Source organism: Medicago sativa, chromosome 7 (genome assembly GCF_051527215.1).
Source record: "Medicago sativa cultivar Bolivia chromosome 7, Bolivia_mono, whole genome shotgun sequence".
In the NCBI taxonomy this organism is placed as follows: Eukaryota; Viridiplantae; Streptophyta; class Magnoliopsida; order Fabales; family Fabaceae; genus Medicago; species Medicago sativa.
In genome coordinates this window covers 88,993,351-89,020,485 of record NC_140755.1, presented here as the reverse complement: position 1 = coordinate 89,020,485, position 27,135 = coordinate 88,993,351, and the positions used below count along the sequence as shown (strand labels likewise).

The following is a 27,135-nucleotide window of genomic DNA, read 5'->3' as shown; positions in this document are numbered from 1 at the left end:
TATATACTCCCTCCGTCTCAAATTATAAGCAAAAAAATCTTGTTTTCTTTGTCCGAAAATATAAGCAAAAAAGACCAACTTTTATGCTATTATTATATGTTTTTTCAAAAAAAAAAAAAAATCATCTTTTCAAAGTAAAAATTAAATGCAAATTGCATTTAATTTGTTCTCCTTTTTATTTTCTCCATGATAATTAACCAATGATAATTGTTTTTACATCTTTTCATGAAACTTATTCCAAAAATAGCACAAAAAATTATACCTCAAATTACAATGTTTTGGCTTTCTTAGTAAGTGTGAAATTGTATTTTTTTGTTTATAAATTGGGACGGAGGGAGTACCTACTAACCAAAAGAAAGACGGCACTAAAGTGACATGTTTTTGACAAATAAGATTAAAATAACATTTATTTTAGTGTCAAATATTATTTCCCCTAAAAAAAACAATTTAATGAAGGGTAAAAAGAGTAGGTGTATTAAATTTAAACCAAAGAAAGAAAAGTCGATCCAAATTAATGCATTAAATTTTGTTTGGCGGTTCTCATTATTAACAACAAAAAAGAGCGGATTTCCGCTAGTGTAACAAAAAGAGCGGATTTCCGCTAGTATATGAAATAGGAAGCAGCGTGCGTGTTAAGCAACCATGCACCATATATAAAGGTGAAGAGGAGCCATCATTCATTCATTATAACCCAAACCCTAATAGCCAAAACTGGTTACAGTTTCCTTAAACCCTAACCCTGCTCTCATCATAATCATCATCATGGCAGCCACAAATGTATCCGATGATACGATTTCGCCTTACAAACAGAAACTAAGATGGAATTCAGACGTTGAATCGGATCAAGAAAATGGCGAGAAGCATATGCAGATAAGGGATGAAACCGATACCAATCTTGTGAATCTTCGAAGGGCTATATATTTGACCATTATGTCTTGTTTAGATTTTGAGGAAGCTGGTCATAAGCTTCTCAGAATTATTCATCTCCATAAAGGTCAAGAGATTCAATTATGCAGTATGATTCTACAATGCTGCAGCTATGAAAAAGCTTATCGTCGATACTATGGTCTTCTTGGGGAGCGCTTTTGTATGATCAACAAAGTTTATCAACAAAACTTTGAAAAGTGTTTTGGGCAACAGTTGTCAACAATTCACAGGCTTCAAACAAATGAAATCCGAAATGTGGCACAGTTTTTCGCTCGTTTGATTGCCACGTCGGCTCTCCCTTGGAACGTGTTGTCCTATATCCGGTTGACTGAAGAGGACACAACTTCTGCTTCGCGGATATTTATTAAGATTCTGTTCCAAGAGTTATCTGAGCATCTTGGCATCCAGGTGCTGAATGAGCTGTTGAATGATCCAGTAATGCAGGATTGTTTTGAATCATTATTTCCCAAAGATAGCATAAGAAACACACGGTTTTCCATTAACTTCTTCACGTCGATTGGACTTGGCGAGCTTACTAAGAATCTACGCGTCTACTATAAAAGTCTGACCTCGCGGAGCTCCCATTCATCTGATGAAAGTGGCAGAAAACGTGCAAGAAAATAAAGTAAGTGTATTGTAAGGCCCTTGCAAACATTTTGATTTCACAATATGTTTAAGTTGGTTTACTTTCCTTTTTAATAATGGTTGATGGTTAGAATCCAATTCTGCTGATGTAGAAGGATGTTGATTTTTTTTTTTTTTTATAGATAGTTTGTTCTGCTTGGATTGCTTTATATATCTGATTTTTATTTTGATTTTGTTCTCGAGATCATATTTTGGTTTAACTAGTTCTGGTTTTGAATTTTTGTTCCCAACGACTCCAGAGTAAAAAAGGGTAAAATTTAAGAAAATTAAATTTACAATTAAGCTTAGTATGTAGTTGATGTTGCAATATGTTCATAATATAAGCTCAACAAATTCGATTACATCGATGAACCTAACGTGGCAAGCTAGTATTTCTATATGTTTCTTAAATGCTATGGCAGTGAGTGGCTTTACTTAATGCATGCAAAAAATTACTAATTGGTTTCTGAAATAATTGAGACAGAGTAAGGAGGGTCTCTCTTTAGTTAATTGTTTTGATACATGTGACTAAAATTTTACACGTACAGAAGTACTTTCGCAGAAACAAACTTGACATGAAGTACTTCTGACTGAAAATTAGCAGGCTTGCAATTAATCACCATGTATCTTTCAATTCTGGGAAATTCGCTAACAATTTGTTCACAACTCGCATATACTCCTTGCCTTGCACATATGTGCTATTGTTAAAGGCAACAAGTTAGCAACTTCCTCCAACCCGAACTGTTGGCTTTTTCCTGCAAGCATTAAGAATATGGCATAAATATATTCTTATGTGTACCAAAAATCATGCAGTGTCATGAAATTAAGAAACTTAATTAGATTAGTCCCTTGGAATAGTGGTGTTTTTACCTTTTGGCCATTAATTCCTAAGTGATTCCACGTCTAACTAGAAACTTACACATATGTTCCATGAATCACAAGTAAAAACGCCTAAATATGTTTCTAGTTTTATAAATATAGTTCTTGTAAAAACTTTTTTTTATTGATCAATGGTCGTTTTATATTGTTTATTTCGGTGCTAGATAAATATTGATTAAAGGAATGGACTAAAAATTATCGTTCTTAATGTCAAATATCAATAAGGTTACAAAACACTAGTGTAGTTGAACTTACTGACTCTACTCTGTTGGTTGTTTGATCTTTAACATGCCACTTTGCCGATCTTTCTTTGGGATTTTTCACTACCACTTCCGTACGGGATTCTTCAAAATCACTTCCACCTTTGAAAAATGCTGCATTCACTTTATCCTTGTGTGGATGGTTTTTTAGCCAATAATTAACCACGCCAATTCGTTCTTCTTCTTCACCTTGTCCTGAATTACTTGATACAACACTCCGGTTAATGTAATCACTATTAACTTCTTTTCGTATCTGACTTCTAAGATCATGATTTGTTGAATAAGACTTATTCAAATCTATGGAAAAATAAGAGTCACTAAATTGGTGACTTGATGGTAGTGGACTTGTATCATCAGAAAGAGGAGTCATTTTATCACGAAGTGGAGTTATTCCTTCCAAAATTTCTGAAGAAACAGAATGAGTACTTGTAAATTGTTCTGTTTCTTGCAATTCAAGTTCAAGAATCATGGTTTTTCCATTGCTTGTGCTATGCTTTTTCAATGGACTAAACAATTTCTTATTCCATCCAGAAACTGCACTATCAATTCTAATTCCTCCACCAATTTTCCGTGCCACCAAATTCATCATCTTATAGTTATAGTCACACCCTTTTTCCCTTAGCAAATGAGGTTTTATATTTTTGACTGCACAAGCTATATGTATATCAAATTCACATATGTTACACCTATAGAGCCATCCTTTGTAACTAGGATTATTATTGTTACACAAATCACAAAAGAAATCATAAGGTGGAGAAAATTCAAGCTTCATTTTGTGGGGATGGTGTGTGATTGAAATTGAGAGAGGAAGTGTGATACCTAGTGAATCAAAGAAGATGTTGCATTCAGCACAATGGTAACAGAAACCAATGCATTGTTTCTTACATGCCATGCAGTTGAAGGTAGTTTTTGTAGCATGTGATGATGAAGGTATAGCAAGGAGGAATAGATCATGGTTTGGATGTGAAGGGTGGTTTGTGATTAAAGGTGTTTTGTAACAAACATTGTGAAGATAGAATGGACAAGTTTTGCACATGTAGTAGTAATCTTCATCATGTTCATGTGTGATTCTTAGGTTGCAACCAAAGCACTTTATGTTTGTTGTTGAGGGTGTGGTAGTGTGTTCCAAAAGATGTGGATGGCTAAAGTGGGAAACTAGTGAATCTTTTTGTGTAGATAATTCCATTTCTCTTTTGTGAAAGTGCTTTGAGCAATTAAGGTAGTTTCCCTTTTCTTCACTTTTTTGTGTGGAACAATAGTTGAACATTAAGTTTTTTATCTTATGAAACATTTTTTTATATTCATTTTATTTGTTGTCTCTTGTGATTGATGGTTTTCGGAGCTATCTAAAATAAAACTCTAAATCTATGTTGGAGACACATGGCTGATTCTTGGGAAGTCCGGAATTTGTGATGTTAAATTTGTCATTTGTCAAAATGTGGTTAAAAGAGCTAAGATTCCACATGTTTTAGCCGGTGGATGTGGATGCTCTTTTCAGTTATATTCATTCACCAAATTGTTGTTATAGGCTTATTACACCCCTTTTTTCCTAAGTTATTTTCACCAAATTAAATTTATTAACCACTTAAGTCGACTACATATTTATATCACAGACCATTTTAACAAAATTGAAAATATAATCTTCAATATATACTATATTATTGTACTTTTACTTCTTTTCCATTGCTATGACATGAAGAATAAAGATTGTGACAGCCAAGGTACATTGAACCGCTTGAAACTTTAAAATGAGCTGAATCAATTTAATAACTTGGTTGGTTAGGCCTTGTCTCTTCATAGAGTTTGAAACATGAGTACTCTCAATGGTCTCTATAAATTTTAGTGAACAATGATAAGAATTTCAGATAATATTAATTTAAATTTAACATAAATTTCACCATCGTTTCTTATTACTCTCCTTTTATTGCTATAATAGTTCAGACTTGATAAAAGATAGTACTCATGATGGACATGTTCAGTGGTTTGTTAAGATAAAAGTGTATTTCCATTATATTATTTTCACTTTTAAAATAAGCTGATAAAAGATAACAATTAACAAGCTGATAAAGACACAATACTTCAGAGCTCTGAGCGATGAGAGGGGATGTGCGAGAGAACCGCGATGGTCATTGGCTTCGCCACGGATCACCGCGCCGGTATGATTCACCGGATGTGAGGGACATCGGGGGGGTTAGGGTTCCAGGCAGGGTGCCACAAAGGGGTGGGTTTGGGGGAGATTGGATTGACGTGAGACCGCGACGGAGGAAAGCGTTGCGACAGGATATTCATGGTCAGGACAGGCTTCAGGAAGGACAACGGCATCGGAATTGGAACGACTACAAGCTTCGTCAGGCTAGGGTTCGGTATTCATCACGAGTGGACTACTACGACGGGGATTTTGATACGGATTCGGACTACGCAGATAGAAAGTTGACGCGGTGGGCTGATTGTGATGCGGATGAGGATTGGGCAGTAGACTCTGATCGATCACGATGGCAGGAAAGGTTGAAGTATACAAAGCGTCCGCCAGCAGTGCAGGAGTATGGAAAGGCTATTGCGGCTACTGCAAGCGATCAGCATGTCTGTGTTGTGGGCAAAGAAATGGACAGAACAGACTCATCAACCAATCTTAAGAGGTTTGTAACTTTCTATATAACTCAGTTTCCTCCTCAAGCTAATACATTCTTCTTAAGAAAAGGTTTTGAGGTTTGTGGAATTTTGGAAGATGTCTTTGTTGCCAATAATAGAAATAGGAACGGAGAGGTTTATGGTTTTGTCCGTTTTGCTAAGGTGCGGGATGTTGATAAGTTATTGAAAGCATTGAATAATGTCAGTTTCGGACAATACCGTGTTCGAGCAGTGCTTGCTAGGTTTGATAGGAAGAGGGAGAGACAGGAGGTTGTTGTAAGGGAGGGTGAGTGTGTCGAAAGGAAGGTAGGTGATGTGAACGGAGGGGAGGTGGTCAAGGTGAGGGAGAAGGAGGTAGAGGGAGAAAAAATTAAGGTTGGGTTCAAGGGTAGGGCTGAAGGGGCGAAGAGGAAGGAGGAGGTGGGTGAGAGTGGGGTGAGGGTGGGTTCGGTGTTGGTGAGGGTGGGAGGCTCGACGAAGAAGGGAGGAGATGTAGGTGGTGGCGTGAAGCAGGCTGAGGGGGTTGTCAGTAAGGTGGTTAGGCAAGAAAGGACGGGTAAGGATAATGAAAAGACAAGGATGGTGAGGAAGTACACGTCTTGTGAAGAAGACCTTAAATGGGCAACTTGTGGTTTGATTGGAACGGTGATGGATGGGGCACCAATACCTTTAATTCAAAGTAGAGTGCTTGACGCGGGGTTTAAAGATATAGATATTATCCCTCTTGGAGCTGATAAGGTGTTCGTTCGTTCAACGAATGATTTAAATGTATCGGATGTTGTGCAATCGGCGAAACAATTTTTTTATTTGATTTTTTCTTCGTTGGTTGGTTGGACAAAAGAGGTACTACCCTTTCAGAGAGGAACATGGGTTCGCTTGTATGGAATTCCTTTACATGCTTGGAACGAGGACTTCTTTAAATTATGTGTGATGGATGTCGGAAAGTTTTTGAAAATAGACAATTGCTCGTTGAATAGAGAACGTTTTGATTACGCACGTATTTTGATAGCTACGTCATCTATATCGGTGGTAGATTTGTCCGAAAATATTATCATTGATGGACTGAATGTGGAAATTAAAATTCTCGAGGAATACGGTTTTAATATAGGGGATGACGTTTGTCTGTATGATGCGGAGGAAAGTTCAGAAGCTTCTTCTCAAAGGAATGATGTTGTTGATGAAGGTTTTGATATTGAGAATAATGTAGAGATATTGACGGATAAAATTGTGAATGAGTTGGTGCAAGCTGAAGACAGTTTGTGTAAGGCTGCGGATGGGAATAACAAGGAAGTATTCGTGTGTTCAGCTCCCAGCGAAAGTCATTTTAAGGCTGCTGCTTCCAAGGAACAATCTGGCAGTCCCGTATCAGTTAATAAATTGACCGAATTTTATGAACAGCAGCTGAATCATGCGGTCTCAGACTCTTCTGCGAGGCCTGTTCAGCTGGAGAAGCCAAGATTGGCCGAGCCTGATGTGCAAATGGCTGAAAGGGTCGAATCACATTCAGCAGTAGTTTCTAACAAGTCTGAAGGGGAAGTGAATGTCCTTTTAAAAAATCAGCATCCGTCAAGAAGTTACGTGAAGGAGCAACAATCTTTGAGTTCAGGACCGTGGAGTGTGGAATGGCTTCGGAATATTCGAAAGAGTGACATTGGCCTCATATCATCCAAGTCCAAACGTGTGAGGAAGATGGGGAAGGAAACAAGTCGGAAGTGTGAAGGTAAAAGGCAGCAACTTACTAGGAAAAAGGTGGATGGTGCTCTTCGTCATCCGGTGGCCACTTTGAAAAAGGTGGCGAGGTTACCCAGTAAAGATAGAGAAGAGGCTTTGAAGGCGTTACGTGGCTCTAAGGCGATGAAAGCCTTGAATCAAAAAATTTGCTCTCGGAGACGTCAAAGGGAGAAGGTTGTTCAGTCTTTAGAGGCAACTTCTCAAAATTCAAAGTCTCAATCAGATTCTGTGCCTTCAGTTCATAATGACTGGACAAATTGGGTGGTTTTACGAGGTACGGAAGAGACAAAGACGGCTGACATCCAGGGTATAGGTAATTCTATTGGCATCACTTTTCCAGGAAATAATCATAATAAATTTAGTATTTTGTCTCGGTCGAAACAAGTGGGAGTAGGGCCAATCTTGTCGCCGGTGGAGGTTGTAACGGGTGAGGAGGAGGGGGCAGCGTAGGGGTTGTGTGGTGGTGGTGGAGGTGCGCGGGGTGGGTGTTTTTGATGAAATTGGTTTCATGGAATGTGCGGGGATTAGGGAGTTTTGAAAAACGGAGGGAAGTGAAGCATTTGGTGGTGGAAAAAAAGCCGTTCATTTTGTGTTTACAAGAGACAAAGTTAGCTATTTGTGATGATAATTTGTGTTTGTCAATGTGGGGTGATCCGAAGCATGCCTATTCTTATCGACCGTCAAGGGGGGCTTCAGGAGGTTTGTTAGTGATGTGGGATACTGTAGAAGTGGAGGTGTGGTCGACAGTTAGCCAGGAACATGTGCTCATTATTCATGGAAAATTCATACGGACAAACGAGGTGTTTTATTTATTTAACATTTATGCTCCTTGTGAATCTATGGCAAAACAACAATTATGGGTATCATTGTCAGAAAAACTACAGTTGTTGACAGGGGAGAAGGTGTGTGTTTGTGGGGATTTTAATGCAACCCGTAATCTCGATGAAAGAAAGTCTTCCAGGGGAGTAGGGGTAGCGCAAGAGACTCCATATTTTAATGATTTCATTGCTAACAATGGTTTGATTGATTTACCTTTGTGTGGCCGGCGGTTTACTTGGTTTAAAGGAGATGGTACTTCTATGAGTCGAATTGACCGGTTTTTGCTCTCGGAAGACTGGTGTCTGCAATGGCCTCATTGTATGCAGGTGGCCCTCCTTAGGGGTCTTTCTGATCATTGTCCACTTCAGTTGTCTGTTGATGAGGAAAATTGGGGTCCCCGGCCGTCAAGAATGTTGAGATGTTGGCAAGAGGTACCGGGTTATAAGCAATTTGTGTTGGAAAAATGGCACTCTTTTGATATCACAGGATGGGGAGGGTATGTGCTACGGGAAAAATTAAAATTGATAAAATTAGCTCTGAAGGATTGGCATGCTACTCATGTGGGGAATATTCCAGGCAAGATTGAGGTTTTAAAAAATCGGGTGTCCGAATTGGATGAAGTTGGGGAAGCAGGTGAGTTGGCGCAAGAGGAAGTCAAAGAATTGAGGGAAATTACTCATGAAATTCATTCTCTGTCACGTGTCAGCGCTAGCATCAGTTGGCAACAGTCAAGACTTCATTGGTTGAAAGAAGGTGACGCTAATTCAAAATATTTTCACTCCGCTATTTCAAGCCGGCGGCGAAGAAATGCTATTGTTTCTCTCATGGTAAATGGTAATTTTGTGGAAGGGGTGCAGCCTATTCAGGATGCTGTTTTTAATCATTTCAGAGACCAATTTGCGAATCTAAATGTTACTAGACCAGGGGCTCAAAATTTATCTTTCAAGACTTTATCTTATGCCGAAGGTGGTGGTTTAATAAAGCCGTTTTCTGAACAAGAGGTTAAAGCTGCAATTTGGGATTGTGATAGTTATAGAAGTCCCGGACCCGATGGGGTTAATTTTGGTTTTATAAAGGATTTTTGGGATATAATGAAAGTGGACGTCATGCGTTTCTTAACAGAGTTTCATCGAAATGGCAAGTTGACACGAGGTATTAATTCTACTTTTATAGCACTTATACCAAAAATAGATAGTCCTCAGAGATTGAATGATTTTCGACCGATTTCTTTAGTGGGGTGTTTGTATAAAATTTTATCTAAAGTGTAGGCGAATTGGTTGCGAATGGTTATTGGAGGGTTGATATCAGAGACTCAGTCAGCTTTTGTGAAGGATCGGCAAATATTGGATGGTGTTTTAATTGCAAACGAGGTGGTTGACGAGGCTCGTAAATCTAAGAAGGAGTTGTTACTGTTCAAGGTTGATTTTGAAAAAGCATATGACTCGGTGGATTGGGGGTATTTGGATGTGGTGATGAACAAAATGGCCTTTCCGGTACTTTGGATAAAATGGATCAAAGAGTGTGTGACAACTGCAACTGCTTCAATTTTGGTAAATGGAAGTCCGACTGATGAATTTTCGCTACAAAGGGGCCTTCGACAGGGGGATCCTCTATCTCCTTTTCTGTTCCTTCTTGCAGCTGAAGGTTTAAATATTTTGATGAGGTCGGTTGTGGATAATAATTTGTACCAGGGGTATGAGGTGGGCGTTACGAACCCGGTGGTGGTTTCCCATTTGCAGTTTGCCGATGATACGCTTCTTCTGGGTGCCAAAAGTTGGGCCAATGTCCGAGCATTACGAGCGGTGTTGACTTTGTTTGCTGATATGTCAGGTTTAAAAGTGAATTTTCAAAAGAGTCTGTTGGTTGGCATTAATGTTGGGAATTCATGGTTGTCTGAGGCGGCATCTATCTTGAATTGTAAAGTGGGGAAAATTCCGTTTTTGTGTCTTGGTCTCTCGATTGGTGGTGATCCTCGACGGTTGTCGTTTTGGGAACCTATGATGTCTTCTATAAAATCCAGACTGTCTAAGTGGCAGAGTCGCTTCCTTTCTTTCGGGGGCCGGTTGGTTCTTCTCAAGTCTGTCCTGACCTCGCTTCCTGTCTATGCTATTTCCTTCTTCAAAGCTCCGTCAGGTATAATCTCTTCCATTGAATCTTTATTTAATAATTTCTTTTGGGGAGGGAGTGAGGATAACAGGAAAATTTCCTGGATTGCTTGGAGCTCTCTTTGTTTAGGTAAGGAGTATGAAGGGTTGGGGGTGAGGCAGTTGAGGGAGTTTAATGTAGCCTTGCTAGGGAAATGGTGTTGGCGGATGTTGGTGGATAGGGGAGGGTTTTGGTATAGGGTGTTGGTGGCAAGATATGGTGAGGTGGCTGGGAGGTTGGAGGTAGGGGGCCGGAGTGGTTCTTTTTGGTGGAGGGAGTTAGTGAAGCTTAGGGATGGGGAGGAGGGGATTGATAGTGGTTGGTTTGGGAATAGGGTGTCGAAGGTGGTAGGTGATGGCCAACATACGTTCTTTTGGTTTGATAAATGGGTGGGAGATGTACCTTTATATAGAAGGTTTGGTCGTTTGTTTGATTTAGCGACGAATAAGTTTAGTACGGTGGCGGACATGAGCGATAGAGGTTGGGAGGAGGGTGGAGATGCGTGGAGTTGGAGGAGAAGGTTGTGGGTGTGGGATGAAGAAATGTTAGCAGAGTGTCGGTTATTACTTGATGGTGTATCTGTGCAGGCTAATATTCTTGACAGGTGGCAGTGGGATCCTGACATTCATGATGGATATACTGTGCGAGGTGCTTATCAAATTTTGTCTACTACGGTGGAACCCATTCGTGACACAAACAGTGATCTCATTTGGCATAAGCAGGTTCCCTTAAAGGTCTCAATTGTTGCTTGGCGGTTGTTAAAAGACAGACTTCCGACTAGGAACAACCTTGTCAGGCGCGGCATTATGCAATCAGCAGGGAATATGTGTGTTGCGGGGTGTGGGGTTGAGGAATCAGCGGAGCATTTGTTTATGCATTGCGGTGTTTTTGGTTCGTTGTGGCAACATGTAAGGGCTTGGATTGGAGTGGAGGGCGTCGACCCACTTACCATTAATGATCATTTCATACAATTCATTCATTGCACAGGTTTCTCAAAAGCTCGGCGTTCTTTCCTCAAACTATTGTGTCTTCTTTGTGTTTGGCTGATATGGAGTGAACGTAATAACAGAATTTTCAAAAATGTCGAAACTCCAATGTTTCAGCTATTAGATAAAGTGAAATTCCATTCATTGTGGTGGCTGAAGGCTAATAAGGCCAATTTTGTGTATGGTTTACATAGCTGGTGGTCGGACCCTATGTCTTGTTTGGGTATCGACTGACCTGATTTCTTCTTGTAAATACTTTGTATGATACTTTGTTCTTCGGGGCGGTCTTTTTGGTACACCTTGTACTAAGAAGTTTTCGTCGCCAGTGTTAATATATCTCATTTTTATGTCTTCAAAAAAAAAAACTTTTAAAATAATAAAATTTTCAATAAAGATAAATTTAAATTAAAATATAATAATGTTAATAAATTATTCATCCTCTTGTCATCAAAAACAAAATAATGTTAATGGCTTAATGCCCTATAAAAACATTAATGTTAATAAATTATTCCTATTAAATTTTAAAATTAATTATATACTATCTAAATTTGTTTTAGATCTAAATATAGCTTGGTCACCCTGAACTATTCTTAAGATGTATTGGTCTATTTGTCCACCATTGTGTCTTGTGTCATCGTGGTAATATTTTGCTCCAACACTCTTCTCTTAATTTTGATAATTTATACCCTATTTAATGACATTCCCTATAAATGTTGTGCTTTGACCAACCGACGACACAATCAAGTGGAAAATTTGTTACATTCACCAGTGTTATTATATTGTTCCTATTGTAGTAATAGTAAAAAAAGATAAAATAGATAAAGTTGTTACATTCACTAGTGTTTTTTCGTTTTTGGGCGTAAGCCCTCTTTTTTCTACCAAAAAAAAAAAGATAAAATAGTAAATAAAATACTTTTAATGAAGGGTAAATTGGAAAGTGAAAAAGCAAATCCAAATTATATAATAATATTTTTTTCAATAAAATATATTTCTCTTTTATTCATTATTAATGAATATATGAACCATTATTTACACTTGAATAGAAGCCTTTTGAACTATATCTAGAAGGTCAACAACCTCTGGTGCTAGGAAACCAAAAGTGTCAAAAGCAAATGGTATAAAAGCATGTTGATTGTCAGAACACACTTTCTCATGTTTGGTCAGTTTGCTTGACGCAGCTTTTAGGGCTGACTGTCCTACCGTAAATGGCCTGACATCTGATTCCACAAGTGGTGAAACCTTAGTCAAGTCCACACATGCATGTTTTCCTCTTACCCATCCGTACACCATAACATCTGCAGGCTTGAGTGTTGATCTTCTATCTAGTGGGTCAATCAGAAAGTTCGCAAACGCCTCCTTCTTCACTGATACTCACGCCCGTCTGAATATATCAAAAAGTACATTCCTAACAAAGTCACATATGTACTTAAAGTTAGGAAGCTCCTTACAATGAACAACATGCTCCCCAAAAGTATCCAGGCACGCCTTTCGACAAACAGGGCACACCTCATCAATAGGAAATAATGGAATCATAAGGCGATACCAAAGGATAGTACGGTACTCCACTGGTGACATATGTTGACCTAACCCATCAATCGGAATAGCTAGAAAAAAAAATCATGAGAAGTGTTGCTTGCAAACTTCCTAAAATTGTATTCTGTCTTCTGCACTCGCCAAAACATGTTGTGCTTTAGGAGGGACGGTGTCCTTGCTAGTAAAACTGCTAACGTCAAAATCTTGAATCGTACCACGAAGATCATCCAAAGCATTATGAAAATCCGAGTCAATACCATATATCTCACTGTCTCTCAAAATATGATCTTGTAGCACCCAAAATTGCGCCCTAGAAGCCACAAAAGCGTACGAGGAAGCCACTAGTGCTGAGTACAAACCCAACCCTCCAAACCTAATAAGTAAAGAAGCCAACCTCCATTGAAGGTCCCCAAAGAAAGGACATCCACCAACCACAATGTCCTCAACCGCTCCACGCAGCTCTTTATCAAACAACATAGCCGCCTCCTCCGTGTGAATCGAATATAAATTCTTTTTTAAAAATAAAATATATTATAAATTCTTAACACCAACAAAATAACATTCTTATACACACAAATGAAAAAGATTTGATTTAAATTGCATAAACAAAGCAATAAGATAAAACAGCATATATTAAAATTAGTGGCAAACGCGTCTAATATAAAAAAAGATTTGATTTAATTAGGAATCATGTGTTAAAAAAACGATTTGATTAAATTTGCGTAAAACAGCATATATAAAAACACCTTTAAAAAAAAAAACATATATAAAAACAAACAAAGCAATAGAAATAATAGAAGATCATATACTCATACAGAAAAGAAAGAGAAAAAGAAAACAACATATACCGAAATATAATGGCCTTAAGGCAAGCTAAGGCGATTGTTCTAAAAAAAAGCTAAAAGGAGATTGTTCTATTAAATTTTGAAGCCAGAAGCCCTTAAGCAACAAATTTCTTGAAAAGGCTACATACAGAACTGGAGATGATACTAAGAAAAGCTCCATTACACTAAGAACAATAAAAACCACCATAATACTCCATGCAAAGTACACCCTTGAGTTGGTTGATTTTTCTTAAAATATCTCATCATTGCGACACAATGGACACGTGAGGGATGATTCATTCCTGAAGCAACTTTTGAACCATTGGAACATACACTCTTTATGAAAAACATGCAAACATTTGGTCATAACACATTCTGACTTTGATCCATGGAAGAGCTTTTCCAAACAAATTGAACATCGATCTGTAGAGTAACAAGATAAGTTATCCATTCCAATCTTTTTCAACACATCCCCAACAAGTATGGCTTTCACAGCATCATCATCTTCAATATACCATTTATAGACAGAAAGTGTCAAATCTATCTCCCAGTTATTATCTGCGACCATCTCCTTAGCATGTTTTCCAATATCGGGCAGGTAATGTTTTAATATATTAGGAGAAATAGGCATGGAGGAAAAAGTGTAATATAAGAACGTGTTGGCATCATCACAATTACATAAGATGTCACAAGGAATAAAAAAGATTCGATTCATGGTGGTCATACAAGCAAACAATGGGTTTGAGGCAAAACCAACTTGGATGTAATGGAAATTAATGTAAAAGTAGTTGGTAAAAGGATCATCTTTTGGGATTGTAAAGGTTGGTTCTTCGATTAAACTTATTGTGCAGCTAACATCACAATTCATGATGAGTGATCGGTTATTCTTTTCCCTTTGGAGAGAGTTATTATATGAAAAAACAAACAAATTAGGTTTAGCTTTGGAGAGTTATACTTTGTTTGTTGGCTTATACGTATTTATAGAGTTAAACTTCAGAATAAAAAACAAGATTATCTTTTTTTTAGGAAGTATTGCATCGTGATCTTATATTTATTTTTTACGAAGATCTTTTATTTTTATTAAGTTGATTTATTTAAAAACTTAAAATCCAATAAGTTATTAACAACTAGCGTACAGTCATCCGCGGTATTCAGTTACACAGTTCATGGAGGTTTTTTTTTTTAGAGGGATGATACGACAATGCCTAACAAAATTTTCCTCTTACAAGTAAGTAGTATTTTAGAATTCCATGATTCCGTATGTATCTATTTGTAGTCTCTTTAACTTGTTACGATAAAAAAAACAAATTATGCAAAGCCTTATATGCATGAATTAGGTGGCTTTTGTACTTTAATGTTGACAATTCAGAATCTTGATAAGTAGTGTTTATACACCAATGAACGGATATATTTATATATTTTATTATTTGAAAATGTTAAATTAAATAGTTAATTTAATTATTATTAGAAAATATTTTCTTAGACCTTAAGTCTTATTAAAATATTTTGTAATACAATTTGAAATATTTTGGTGCACAATCTAAATATTTTAGTATGTAATTAAATATATTTAATACATGATTTTTTTAGGGAATATTTAATACATGATCTGAAATATAGTTTAGTAATATGATATATTTTTGTATTTAATACGATATATTTTACTACTCAATTTGATATATTTGTACTACCCTTTCCTCAAAGAAAAAATATTTGTACTACACTCATTTTAATTTTCCACATGTGGGATGCATCTTCTATTACCACTCCATGCATGTTTTGATCCAATATTTACTTCAAGTTGTGTGAGATCTCCTTAATTTCCTCTTACACAGTTCTTGGAGGTTACTAAGCTTGAAAACGTGGGCTACTATAGGCATGATATGACAATGCCTAATTAATGAATATTTCCTCTTACAAGCAAGTAGTCCCCCTTCATTTCAAGTGTCTCTTTTGGAGAATTTTTTTTCATATTTAACTGTCACTTTCAAAGTTTAATACAACATTAAATATTGTTTTATTTTTTTTATAAGGCAAGAGCAAAATGATATAAAAAAGAGTGGTGTCCAACTAAGTTGATACCCTACGCTAATCTTTTGCAATTATTCATATATATTATTAAAAAAAAGGGGAAAAATACATAAGAATTGGGGGACATAAACCTAACTCAGCCACACAAAAGTGCAGGTCGACCTCAAACGTGAAAAACACAACACAAGTGGACCATCCTCTAATTAATCCTGAAACTAATCAAAGGTCTTCAGTGTGGTTATTGGACCATCCGTCGACACGGAAGCGAGCCCTTGTACCATCAACTTTCTGCAACAAATGGCAGCAAGCTAAACAGCTCTTTCAAGCAATGCTTTTAAAACCGGATCAGACAGGCCGGTTCAACCTGTTGGACCGGGAACCAGATGAGACACCGGTCCAAGTTGCACTAGAAACCCGGAGGTAGGGTGGGAATAGGTCAGGCCATTCGATAGGGGCCTACAACCTAACCTATTTAAAGCCTAACTCGACCTAGCTCGTTGGAGAAGAGTGCCAACGCAAATAGAGTCGTTGAGAAGCTTTGATCACGAACATTGGCCCTTTGCCTAATATGGATAACCCGTTAGAAAGTACATTGAATTTCTTTAGCTGAAAGGAGAATTATCCGTCGCTTTTCTCGTTCATGTGTCCTTTGTTTAGTTGTACAAGTAGACAGAAGAAGACAAAAGATTTGATTTAAATTGCATAAACAAAGCAATAAGATAAAACAACATATACTCCCTCCATTCCTTTTCTTTTGATGTTTTAGAACTTCAACTATATTCCAAAATTTTTGATGTTTTAGTGAATTTATTATTGTTTTCTCAAGTTTACCCTTGTTGGAAAACACAATAAACTATTAAAGTAGTTGTGACATTTGGTTTATCACATGTGAATTTAATGATAAATAAGGACATTTAAGTAAAACACACACAAATGTTTATATACTTTAATTACTCCTTAAAACTTGTGTCAAGAGCTAAAACATCAAAAGAAAAGGAATTGAGGGAGTATTAAAATTAGTGGCACATGCGTCTAAAAAAAGGATTTGATATTAATTTGGAATCATCTGGGAAAAAAAGCGATAAAAAAAAAAAAAAAAACAAAGCAGTGGAAATAATAGAAGATTGTATGCTCATATATAGTAAAAGAAAAAAGAAAGCAAGAACTTCTACTAAAATATAATGGCCTTAAGGCAAGCTAAATCGATTGTTTAAAAAATATTAAAAAAAAAAAAGCTAAAGGGATTGTTCCAATAAATTTTGAAACCCAGAAACAATATGAAAGGTTGTTTGTTTAAGCAACAAATATCCTGAAAAGGCTACATACAGAACTGAAGATGATACTAAGAAAAGCTCCATTACACTAAGAACAATAAAAACAACCATAATACTATATATAACAGAGGAAAATACACAATCCATAAAAATACTCCATGCAAAGTATACCCTTGAGTTGGTTGATCTTTTTTTTAAAATAACTCATCATTGCGACACAATGGACACAAGAGGGATGATTGATGACTGGAGCATCTTTTGAGCCATTGGAACATACACTCTTTATGAAAAACATGCAAACATTCAGTCATAACACATTCAGACTTTGATCCATTGAAGAGCTCTTCCAAACAAATTGAACATTGATCTGATGAGTAACACGATGAGTGATCCATTCCAACCTTTCTCAACTCATCCACAGCAAGTACGGCTTTCACAGCATCCTCATCTTCAATAGTATAGACAGAAAGTGTCCCATCTATCTCCCACCTATTATTTGCGACCATCTCTTTAGCATATTTTCCAATCTCGGGCAGGATTTGTTTTAATATGTCAGGGGAAAGAGGCATGGAGGAAAAAGTGTAATGTAAGAACGTGTTGGCATCATCGCAATTAGATAAGATGTCACAAGGAATAAAAAAGATTCGATTCATGGTGGTCATACAAGCAAACAACGAGTTTGAGGCATTGAGATGCAAGGGAAAATTAACTTGGATGTAATGGAAATTAATTTAAAAGTCTTTACTAAAAGGATCATCTTTTGAGATTGTAAAAGTTGGTTCTTCGATTGAACTTATTCTGAACCTAACATCACAATACATGATGTTTAGCTTTGGAGAGTTATACTTTCTTTGTTGGCTTATACGTATTTATAGAGTTAAACTTCAGAATAAAAAACAAGATTATCTTTTTTTAAGAAAGTATTGCATCGTGATCTTATATTTATTTTTTACGAAGATCTTTTATTTTTATTTATTTATTTAAAAACTGAAAATCCAATAAGTTATTAACAACCAGCGTAGGTATTCAGTTACACTTACACAGTTCATGGAGGTTATTTATTAAGCTTAGTTTGACTACATATTTAGTTTTTCTATTTTTTGAGGATTTAGTTTTTCTCTTTAACTTTCATTTTAATATTTTAATGGTATAATTTGTCAATTATACCCTTTCAATTACTCTTATTTTTTTTTCAATAAAAATTACAAATTCTATCCATTTAAAAAACTAAAGTTTGTTTTTAAAACGAAATTTGTTTTTTGTTATTTTCAAAATGTTGTTTCCTATAGTAAATATGCAAAATTGCTCATGTTAAAATAAAATAAAAGGCATTGGGGGATTTTGATAAATGTTTAAAGCATCTTAGTTCTATATATATGTTGGTCAAGTACTATTCTTTGTTACTCTTTTTTTGGACAGATCTTTTGTTACTAGTTACAATCAAATTTTACACATAATTATTAAAATTGATTGAAAGATTATTCGAAATTGTCTATTTATCATTAAAAAAAAAGTATGCTATGTTGTATGAAACCATTTCTTGAATAAGAAGTTATGCTACTATCCTTTCAGCAGTAACAATGACATTAGCGTGTATATACAACCCTTGGTAATAATCATTAGGATGAAACAGTTGAGACAAGCTCATCATGCATGATCAATCTGCACCGTGAGGTCTTGCACGCCAAAATCATTGTATAGACGATGCACAAATTCTAGTATTGGCCGATCATCGACCCCTTTCTTAACCTGACAGCATAAGACACTACAAGTCAGCATCTACACTGTAACCACTCGAGACAAAAGAAAAAGAAACATACCATACTACCAATACTGCAAAAATTGAAAATCATATTCAGGTCTTTACATAATACACTAACATTTCACTTGTGTGCGCCAATGCGCCGCAACTTCTACGGTACTTCATCTTTATAGGTGGTGTATCGTACATAAGGTTAATTCTGTAATTTTAAAGTGTTTTTATATTTCAACTTGGATTTGGTTTCCCGAAGGAGAAACATACCCAAGACTGAGTAACTTGTTCAAGAAATTCAAGGTCCCGTCGACATTGTCAAGAAGGAAACCAAAGGAAAACCTCCTATGCACGGATTTTGATTGCCATTGTCAAGAAGTCTTCGACGGAGTCAGCAATTTGTACAGCTTTGAAAATTCTAGGTTTTAAATATTATTTTTTTAAGTCGTTTTTTTTATCTTTCAATTGAAGAATCGAAGGAATAGTACACTGAGGTACCAGAACTAGAGAGACATAGGAAGATAGAAAAACTCAGAGAAGGGGGAATTAGCTCTTACAAAAATTACGGACTAATAATGTGCTGTGCATCACCTATTATGGTCATGCACCATAGACAAAGCCATATTTTTTAGGGTTGTGGACAGACATACTGTATCCTAATAATTAGTCAAGTTTGAGATTTTTCTAATACTAGTTGTAGCGGTAAAGGGAAGGAAAACAACTAATAAATTACCTGCATTGACAGTGAACCAACCACATGACCAGGCACCAATTCCCAAAAACGAGCCTGGGAGACATCCAGTACATCTTCATGAGCAGAAATCTGAACAAAATTGAATACACTATACTTAAAAAATGAAGCATTGACGCATTAACAGGTTTCAAATTGGAAATGCTCAATTTAAATAATATACACTAATCAAACAAAATGCACCTTTCACTCCAACCCCTGAGATTGGATTAGTGATTATATTATATATATCAGGAATTTCAAAATAAAGTTTATGTGCAAGTGGTCCCTGGTAAGTGATTATGTAGCTTTTACAGCACAAGAAAACACACAAAGTAGAACCAGAGAGCAATTTCAATATAATATTTGCCCAACATTTGCATTATCTAGAAATTTGAAAAGGTGATTTTAGCCAATTTGAGAAAGAAACAGAAATTGAAAGAAAAAAGAGTGATTGCATCATTAAAAGCCCATTGTACATTACAAGTTAGTCTTTCTGCATAATTAATAAGATCTCCAAACAAATTGCAGAGAAGGGATTACTACCCCAAGCCGCGAGGTGGTAAAAGCACATTAATCACAAGAAAAATGTAATAACCTGTCTCAAGCATTTGCTAAAAGCAGTAGTTGGGATGCTGGGAGGTGCCATTTGGAGCAAGATACCACCAGTTGCCCTAAAGAGAGGCAAAACAAGAATAAAAACCGCAACAGAAACAAGTCCTAAACACAAGACTTCTGCATTCTCAACCCTATTAAAAAAGGAAACAAAAACAAGTCAAATTACAATAAATGAAGAAATCGGGTTAGGATGCTGACAAATTCATTTTTCTTCGAATGTTTTTTATTTTCATCTTTCTCAAGACTAAATGAACATAAAATGAAAAAGTATTTACCCTATGGACAATAACCAGGATGCCAATATCAAACCTGCACTGAGAAACCATTGAAGTATATAAGCTTGATATGAATTTATATAGAGATAAAAGAAATGCATCGAAATTGAAGGGGTGTTAGTATGTTATTGTCATACATTTGGACAATGATAGACGGATTCAAGCATATCTACCTGCGAATGGAATCTGTAAGAACATGCAGGAAAACAGAGTGGCAATTCATATCTTCTGCATTTCTGTAAGCTGCAAGATATATTCCAGAAGAGACGGATAAATGGTCAAGGCTTAAAAGGAAGTATCAAAATTCGAGGAACCAGTTTGAAACATAGAAAATGCTAAATCAAATTAATCTTAAAAAAGCAATAACTACTGACCCAAATTTATCCGAGCATAGTTCCTGAAGAACCACACACCAATGAGATTCACAAATAAATTAGTCACTGCAGAAACATTCAAGTAATGCCTGCACACAGAACACGTTCATAATAAATAATAACTTCAAATGAAAACTCAAGAACCAAATTGATAGAATGAAAAACAAATAATTTAGATGAACGAGTCCCTTCCCCTGATGAAAGAAACAAAATTTACATATATGCGATGAAGACTACAGCAAAATCTAGAAGTTGTAATTTCAAAGAAGCATATATAGATCAAGAAGTCACTCATTGAAAATTCTAGCCATTTATAACGGGAATCTTAAAGCAGGATATTTAGTATGATTTCTTTGGTGAGCCATAGTTTTTGTGGCCTTCTCCAGAAGCTAATTTTGTTAAATATTTTCTTCACTTTTATTTGTTAAATATTTAAGAATATTATGATAACTCATGCTTAGATAGCGATTAGCAAGTAGCAGCCATCTTGGCACAATTTTCTAAATATCTAAAACAATAGGTCAATTATTTTTTTGCTGGATATGTAAAATACTTTATAGAAGTAATATAATACAAACAATCATTGTGAGAACAAACTTACTTGTGTTCTGATTCGTCTTGTATAAACGCATGAAGGGCTTCAACTGCTAGGGAGAATGACATAAACAAAAGAAACAGCTGTCTACACAAGAAACCAAAGAAGGAAATTCAATATGTTAGCGCATATGATTGCAATAGCAAAACAGAATGGACTCAGTATTCATTCCTTTAACAAAATGCATTTCCTATGTGAAAGGATAGCTTTTAGCAACTCAATTCAGTATTATTGAGAATATAAATCCTTTAAAGGGTAAGCTAAGCATTTGAGAATATAAATCCTTTACCAACAGTACCTGATATCTTAAGCAAATAGCAACATTAAAGGGGCACTTCAATAAATAGTTTAATTTGTCATGAATATCGAGGCCTAACTCATCCTTACAAAACCGGCTTGTAATCCCACCAGTGTTGGCCGCTAACACACCCCCTCACGTTTCAGCCCGGCCCAATGGGCCTGAAGCATGGACGATGCAAGCCCAACGATGGACCCGATAGGCTCTGATACCATGTCGTGAATATCATTCACGAGGCCTAACATCCTTACAAAACCGGCTTGTACGGTGAGGAGTGCCTCCACTTTATAAACTCTTCTCAAGAATCCTATCTATCCGATGTGGGACTAAATCCCACCGAGTGTTGGCCGCTAACATAATTAAACAGTTATTATTTCAGAGCTTGTGTATAAGTTGTCTCTCTAATCAAAATGGGAATGAGGGTAAACTCCACATAAGTTCTGCATAAGCTGCTTCTATACACTATCGTGGAGATGTTATGAAGATAAGCTAAGCATGACTTATTGGCTATTGAGTTTAAAGGGTAAGCACTTCAGTGTAAACCAGTTTTACACTGGCATCCAATTAGAGCTCATTATTTTTCCACTTCATCATGTCATTAACTCCTAAATGCTATTACAAAAGTGGACTACCCTGGCAAAATAATGGATTCTCATTGCATGTCAGTTTACACTGTATGTCCTTTAAACTTAAATTAATTTTATAAGCTCTTCCAAATATTAACGCAAGTACTTATTTCATGAATAAGTTGAAATAAACTCTTTCAAACGCCCCCTAAACCTCACAAAAGATTCGGGAAACCTGATTTGAGACATAGACCAATCATCTCTCCACCTTGAGATGAACATGCATCACAGGGATTAAAGAACATGGATATTGTTTAAAATGTTCTTAATTTTATTATATATTATTCAAGCATCATTCTGTAAATTGATGACAGCATCAGGCAACCAATTCAAGTTAATACAAGGTAACAGCAGCAGAAAAGGAAATGTGGAATACTTACAGCATTTGTAAATGCAGACAAGACTTCTAGTCTTTTATACCTGAAAGTAAAACCATAAACATGATTGAAATGATTAACCAAAGAGTAAATAATAGCAGTACATCAGTAAAGCCATAAACTGGACTCAAATGATTAACCAAACAGTAAATAATAGCTTCAATAATATCATTAGCAACAAACATACATGAATTTGCATTCATATTCTTGCATGCAAAACATAAGCATTGACAATTTGAAATCCAGACAATGGGAAGAAAAAAAAATTATCTTTTAGTACACGACATGCACACATAGACACATAGATATGTGTGCTAGGGAAGTTTTAAAAAAGTAAATATAAAATAGATGATAACTACCGGCTATTTCCGGAAGAAGTATCCAATCAAAACTATCCCCTCTGTACCCCACAGCCTAATACTTTACACATCAAAATTCAGTTACAAAGTAAATATGTCACATAATTGTACATACAAATGGTTCTGCATTGTGCAAGACAATACATGAAACAAAAATCTCACCCATAAGTATAATCTCCATCAGGTTTTTTTCTAGACGCACCCATAACAAACAAAGAAAACGTGAGAAGACCGCATCCAAATGTCAAGTGAACTGCATCAGACACCAGACCTGAAAAGGCATAGTTATAAATAGAAAAGTCAGCCAGAGATTCAATTTGACATCTTAGACAATCGCATAAACACACCTGTAAGTATTTGAAAAAACTTCTACACGTATTGCATAGTTTATCATATGATATGTTTATAAGTTCTTCTCGACTTATTTTCATAGCTTATTTGGATAAAGTCGCTCGTAGAGCTTAGAAAAAAGCTTGTCAGTGTTTATGAGGAATTTACTCTTGTTTTCACTGCTGTAGAAACAGCTTGTGCAAGATAAGTTCTTAGGCTATGTTTGGATAAACAACTTAGGCCCTGTTTGGATAAACAAATTATAGCACAACTGCTTATGATGATAAGCGCTTATGTACATGAACTATTTCTATAGCCATAGATAAAATACAGCTAAATTGTTTTTACATATGCTATAAGCTGTTTTCGTAAGTTCTCCCAAACAATCTAACAGAACTTATATCAGTAGATAAGATCAAATAAGTCAATCCAAACAGACCCTTAATTAAGCATGTGTTGTATATATGCTTATATATAAGCTATTTCTATAAAAACAAAAACAAAAAACAAAAAAAAAAGTCAAATTGTTTTCATTTAACTCTATTTTCATAAGCTATCATAGAGAGCTTATGAAAATAAACTTAAAACTACTTATCACATGTCATAAATCATACGCTGTTGCGACAAGCTCTCACAAACCGTCTCACAAGTGCTTATATCACTAGATAAGTTCAAATAAGTCTTTTTACAGTAACAATGAATCATCCTAAGCAAAGTAGCAAACAATTGTGAAAACTATGAATTAAATTTAAATTGAAGCTAAAAATGAGTTAAATGTTTGATCTTACCAACACGACCGGTGAAGAGACCAATGAGCAATTCAACAGTAGAGTAAGCAACATTAAGCGAGATCATAAAAAACAATCTCTTCATATACCTATGACCAGACCTAATACTTCGAAAAAGGGACAAAACAAAAGACGAAAAAGATAATCTTTTTGATGACCCAGAAGGTTTTTCATCGTGACAAGACCAATAATGGTGGTTGGGTCCAGAAGAAGGGATATCTATGCTGGAATCAGTTCGTGAAAGGAAGGGTTTCCGTAAACCCGAATCGGTTGAAGGAGTGGAAATCGGTGTTCGAGGTTGTTGGAAAGAAGGTTGACGTGAAAAAGCGAAGCGACGATCGTTGGCGGTGAATCCGAAATCGCCGTTGAGAGAAGAACCGAGAGTTTCTATGGCTTCCATGGTCATTGAGAATTGGGGGTGTAAAAAGAAAAGCGGGGGTAAGATTGGATTGAGAATTGTGAATGGTGATAGTTGTCGGAATGAAATGGTTATGATGATTGTTGTGTGACTGATGAAACTGAAAGCTTCACTATCAAAGGAGTTGCCGTGATCTAATGGCGTGTGCTGAAAACAGAATACCAAAGCTCAAGTCAAAGTAAACTCCTGCTAAATCTATTTTTCTATTTTTAGTTAAGAAAAAAAGTTTCGGCTCTGTTTGGTAAACCCAAAAAAAGAGCTTTTAGCTCTTAGCTTTTAGCTTATAAGTTCATTTGACAAAAAAAAGCTCTGTTTGGTAACACAAAAGCTCTGTTTGGTACAACGAGCTTATAGCTTATTTCAGAAGCTTATAAGCTATTTTTCAGAAGCTACTTCAAGTAGCTTTTGAGCTTATAGCTTTTAGCTTCTCATTTTTTCTTCCATATTTACCCTTATTATTCAAAGCAAAAGCTATCAGCTAATTTTACCAAACACTTCAACTAGCTTATCAGCTAAAGGCTATCAGCTAGCTTATCAGCTAAAAGCTATCAGCTAGCTTATCAGCTATCAGCTAATTTTACCAAACAGAGCCGAAAACGATTGTTACATAAATATGAGAATTAGTTAGTTTGAAAACATTGAGTTAGAAACTTTGTTGGTTCGATCGGAAGCCTTAGTTCAACCGACAATAGCGATAATGTTAAGAATAACTCTTTTATTGAGGTTTAATTCGAAGATCTTAGTTTTTTATGACGTTTACCATTATTTTATCTTTCAAAAGAAAAAGATGATGTTTACCATTTTGTCTATCTACAAAAGAAAAATAAAATTGACCGGGGTATAATTATTAGTAATTAAAGTTTAATTTAATATATAGTCAGAAACTTGATTAGTTCAAATTTGGTTTAGGTATATTTGATTTTCTCCTCAATAAGACAGGCATAAATTATTTTGTTGGAAAGCTAACTCTCATTCTTTCCTGGGTCATGGTACGTTAGCTCAAACTTTTTTTTACTACTAGCATTTTGAGTTACATTACGAAAGCATGTCATATTCTCTTCAAGTTTGTGATGAAGTTGAGATGTTATCTAGGAATTTCACGTGGACACTCTACTACTGATTAATGAAAGTGTCGTCTGATTGGGTTTGCATAAAGTTTGTCTTTCAAAAGAAGATGGTGGTCTCAAATTCAGAAACATGCACATTCTCGATCAATCTTATATTCTTAAGTTGGCTTGATAGCCTGTTTTCAACTCAGACAAGCTTTAGGTTCGTGTTATGAAAGCGATATATGGTTGTGGTCCTCGTGCGCTACCCATAGTTCAAACGACTTCTAATTGCTCCGGTATTTGGCGCACTATTATTCATGTTTGACAATATGTTGATCAAAATATATCCTCATTCATAAAAAATGGTACTAATACTAGATTTGGGAAAGATACCTTACCATTGGGGATGTGGTCTAACAACGTGTTTGCTTCCATTTCAGTTTGTTGTCTCACCCGTCATCCACATGAAGCTGTAACTGGTAGCTTTACACCCATCAGTCTCTCATAGACTGACAACCAACTACAGCTCCAAACACAGATTTACAATTTCATTATTCAATTAAGGGCGAGACTTGAGAGTGTATAAATAATAGTGTAAAACTTTTTTTATACAAAATAATAGCCGAATAAAATTTTCTTCAGTTAACATAGAGAAATATACTTATACTGCAAAGGGTATTGTAGTATAAAAAATTTGGGCAGCATGAGTCCCACATCGGTTATATTGCAAATGAGTCTGCTCTCCTCCTAGTATAATAATAGTGACGAAATCTGCACATTTCAATACCATCGGTTACATAACGTTTCCTTTGTAGTGCGTTGCATTCCATATGGTTTGTATCAAGTTTTTTTGTTTATGCTTTTAGCATTATCATTTTTTGTTTTATGTTTTGTTAAATTGGGAACCATATGATGAATATGGATTGTCATTTTCTCACGACGGTCGTCTGAGTTAACTATGATGATATAATCCTATATTTCTGATGGGAGTAATGATATTTTGACATCCATTTGATAATAACTTTGTTGACAACCTTGTTTTTCCCATTTCTTATTGGTCAAAAATAATGGAGAGAGAAAAAGGAAGAGAGAGGATAACAATATCATGTGAGTATGAGAGGAAAAGTTGTCAAAAAGTGGTTGTCAAAATATCATTTCTCTTCTGATGGTTACACCCTTCAACTCATTAATGTTGGGTGATAAATATTTTTTTTGTGGTAGGTGATAAAATATCTTTCCTGTGCATTTCATAACACAATTATAAAGTGTAATCTACATTGTTTTTGATTTACTAATTTTCCATGATATAAATATCGGGTAAGGCAATTGTACAAAAACTAATTTTCCATGATATAAATATCGGGCAAGGCAATTGTACAAAAACATAATTCGGGTAAGGCACTAAAAAATGAACTAGTCCTATTTTTGTGCGTTTTACTAAAAGCAAATTTTAGAATTTATAGGGATCCTTTGTGACCTGAATGTTGTATGATATTGACCAACTCCAATGTAACACATAACAATCTCATTTTAAAATAAAGAAAAAAATAAACCAAAAAAGCACTCTAAAAGAGAGATAAGAAAACAAAAAAAACTACATGTCATATTGTGGTGGCGGACAATGCCATGTGACATTCCTACCGCAATGTCACACGAGTGAGATCCGAATTTATACAAGTAAAGGTTTTTTAACTATAAGACTGTTTGAACGGTTATTTGTTCGAATGTAATGATAAGATGATTGAAAATTGTCAAATCATTTTAATAATTTTATTCGTATTATATCACCTTTAATAAAAAGCAGTATTTTCCAAAAATTAAATCCATGCCACCGGCAATAGGCGAAGTTAGAATTCCAGCTGTTCTAGAAGTTTGAGTAAAGAT

At 35.7% G+C, this 27,135-nt stretch overlaps 3 protein-coding genes, 1 non-coding gene and 2 pseudogenes across 5 annotated transcripts; 2 read left to right on the top strand and 4 right to left on the bottom strand.

Moving 5' to 3' along the window:
• Positions 1–705: 705 nt before the first annotated feature.
• LOC146909942 (pre-mRNA-splicing factor cwc22 pseudogene) lies at positions 706–1,721 on the top strand (annotated as a pseudogene). The gene has a single exon (XR_015019863.1). The product of XR_015019863.1 is annotated as a pre-mRNA-splicing factor cwc22 pseudogene (transcript).
• Positions 1,722–2,026: 305 nt separating this feature from the next.
• Positions 2,027–3,979, bottom strand: LOC146909941 (uncharacterized). The gene is made up of 2 exons (XM_085727745.1): positions 2,686–3,979; positions 2,027–2,306 (listed from the first exon to the last, which is right to left on the bottom strand). The coding sequence occupies exons 1-2, from the start codon at positions 3,955–3,957 to the stop codon at positions 2,256–2,258; spliced, it is 1,323 nt and encodes a 440-aa protein (XP_085583871.1). The 5' UTR covers positions 3,958–3,979; the 3' UTR covers positions 2,027–2,255.
• A 9,398-nt stretch (positions 3,980–13,377) lies between these two features.
• LOC146909940 (uncharacterized) lies at positions 13,378–14,224 on the bottom strand. Its single transcript, XM_085722509.1, has one exon. It carries the CDS (start codon positions 14,222–14,224, stop codon positions 13,607–13,609), a length of 618 nt encoding a protein of 205 aa, XP_085578635.1. The 3' UTR covers positions 13,378–13,606.
• A 2,420-nt stretch (positions 14,225–16,644) lies between these two features.
• LOC146909939 (uncharacterized) lies at positions 16,645–17,603 on the bottom strand (annotated as a pseudogene).
• A 536-nt stretch (positions 17,604–18,139) lies between these two features.
• On the bottom strand, positions 18,140–24,351 carry LOC146909938 (Cation efflux family protein). The gene is made up of 10 exons (XM_085722508.1): positions 23,785–24,351; positions 22,829–22,937; positions 22,311–22,350; positions 21,013–21,089; positions 20,412–20,500; positions 20,211–20,280; positions 20,038–20,076; positions 19,743–19,893; positions 19,148–19,237; positions 18,140–18,410 (listed from the first exon to the last, which is right to left on the bottom strand). Exons 1-10 carry the CDS (start codon positions 24,188–24,190, stop codon positions 18,309–18,311), a joined length of 1,173 nt encoding a protein of 390 aa, XP_085578634.1. The 5' UTR covers positions 24,191–24,351; the 3' UTR covers positions 18,140–18,308.
• Positions 24,352–26,153: 1,802 nt separating this feature from the next.
• On the top strand, positions 26,154–26,240 carry LOC146909937 (small nucleolar RNA Z161/Z228). Its single transcript, XR_015021009.1, has one exon. It is a non-coding gene; the product is annotated as a small nucleolar RNA Z161/Z228 (small nucleolar RNA).
• Positions 26,241–27,135: the final 895 nt, after the last annotated feature.

Excerpts from the sequence above, each read along its gene's own strand:
- LOC146909941 (XM_085727745.1), bottom strand. The coding sequence starts at position 3,957 with ATGTTCAACTATTGTTCCACACAAAAAAGTGAAGAAAAGGGAAACTAC. Across the intron at positions 2,307-2,685 it reads CAACCAACAGAGTAGAGTCA|GAAAAAGCCAACAGTTCGGG; the intron begins GTAAGTTCAACT and ends TAATGCTTGCAG.
- LOC146909940 (XM_085722509.1), bottom strand. The coding sequence starts at position 14,224 with ATGAATTGTGATGTTAGCTGCACAATAAGTTTAATCGAAGAACCAACC.
- LOC146909938 (XM_085722508.1), bottom strand. The coding sequence starts at position 24,190 with ATGACCATGGAAGCCATAGAAACTCTCGGTTCTTCTCTCAACGGCGAT. Across the intron at positions 22,938-23,784 it reads TCTCTTCACCGGTCGTGTTG|GTCTGGTGTCTGATGCAGTT; the intron begins GTAAGATCAAAC and ends ATGCCTTTTCAG. Across the intron at positions 20,501-21,012 it reads CAAGACGAATCAGAACACAA|GCATTACTTGAATGTTTCTG; the intron begins GTAAGTTTGTTC and ends TTCTGTGTGCAG.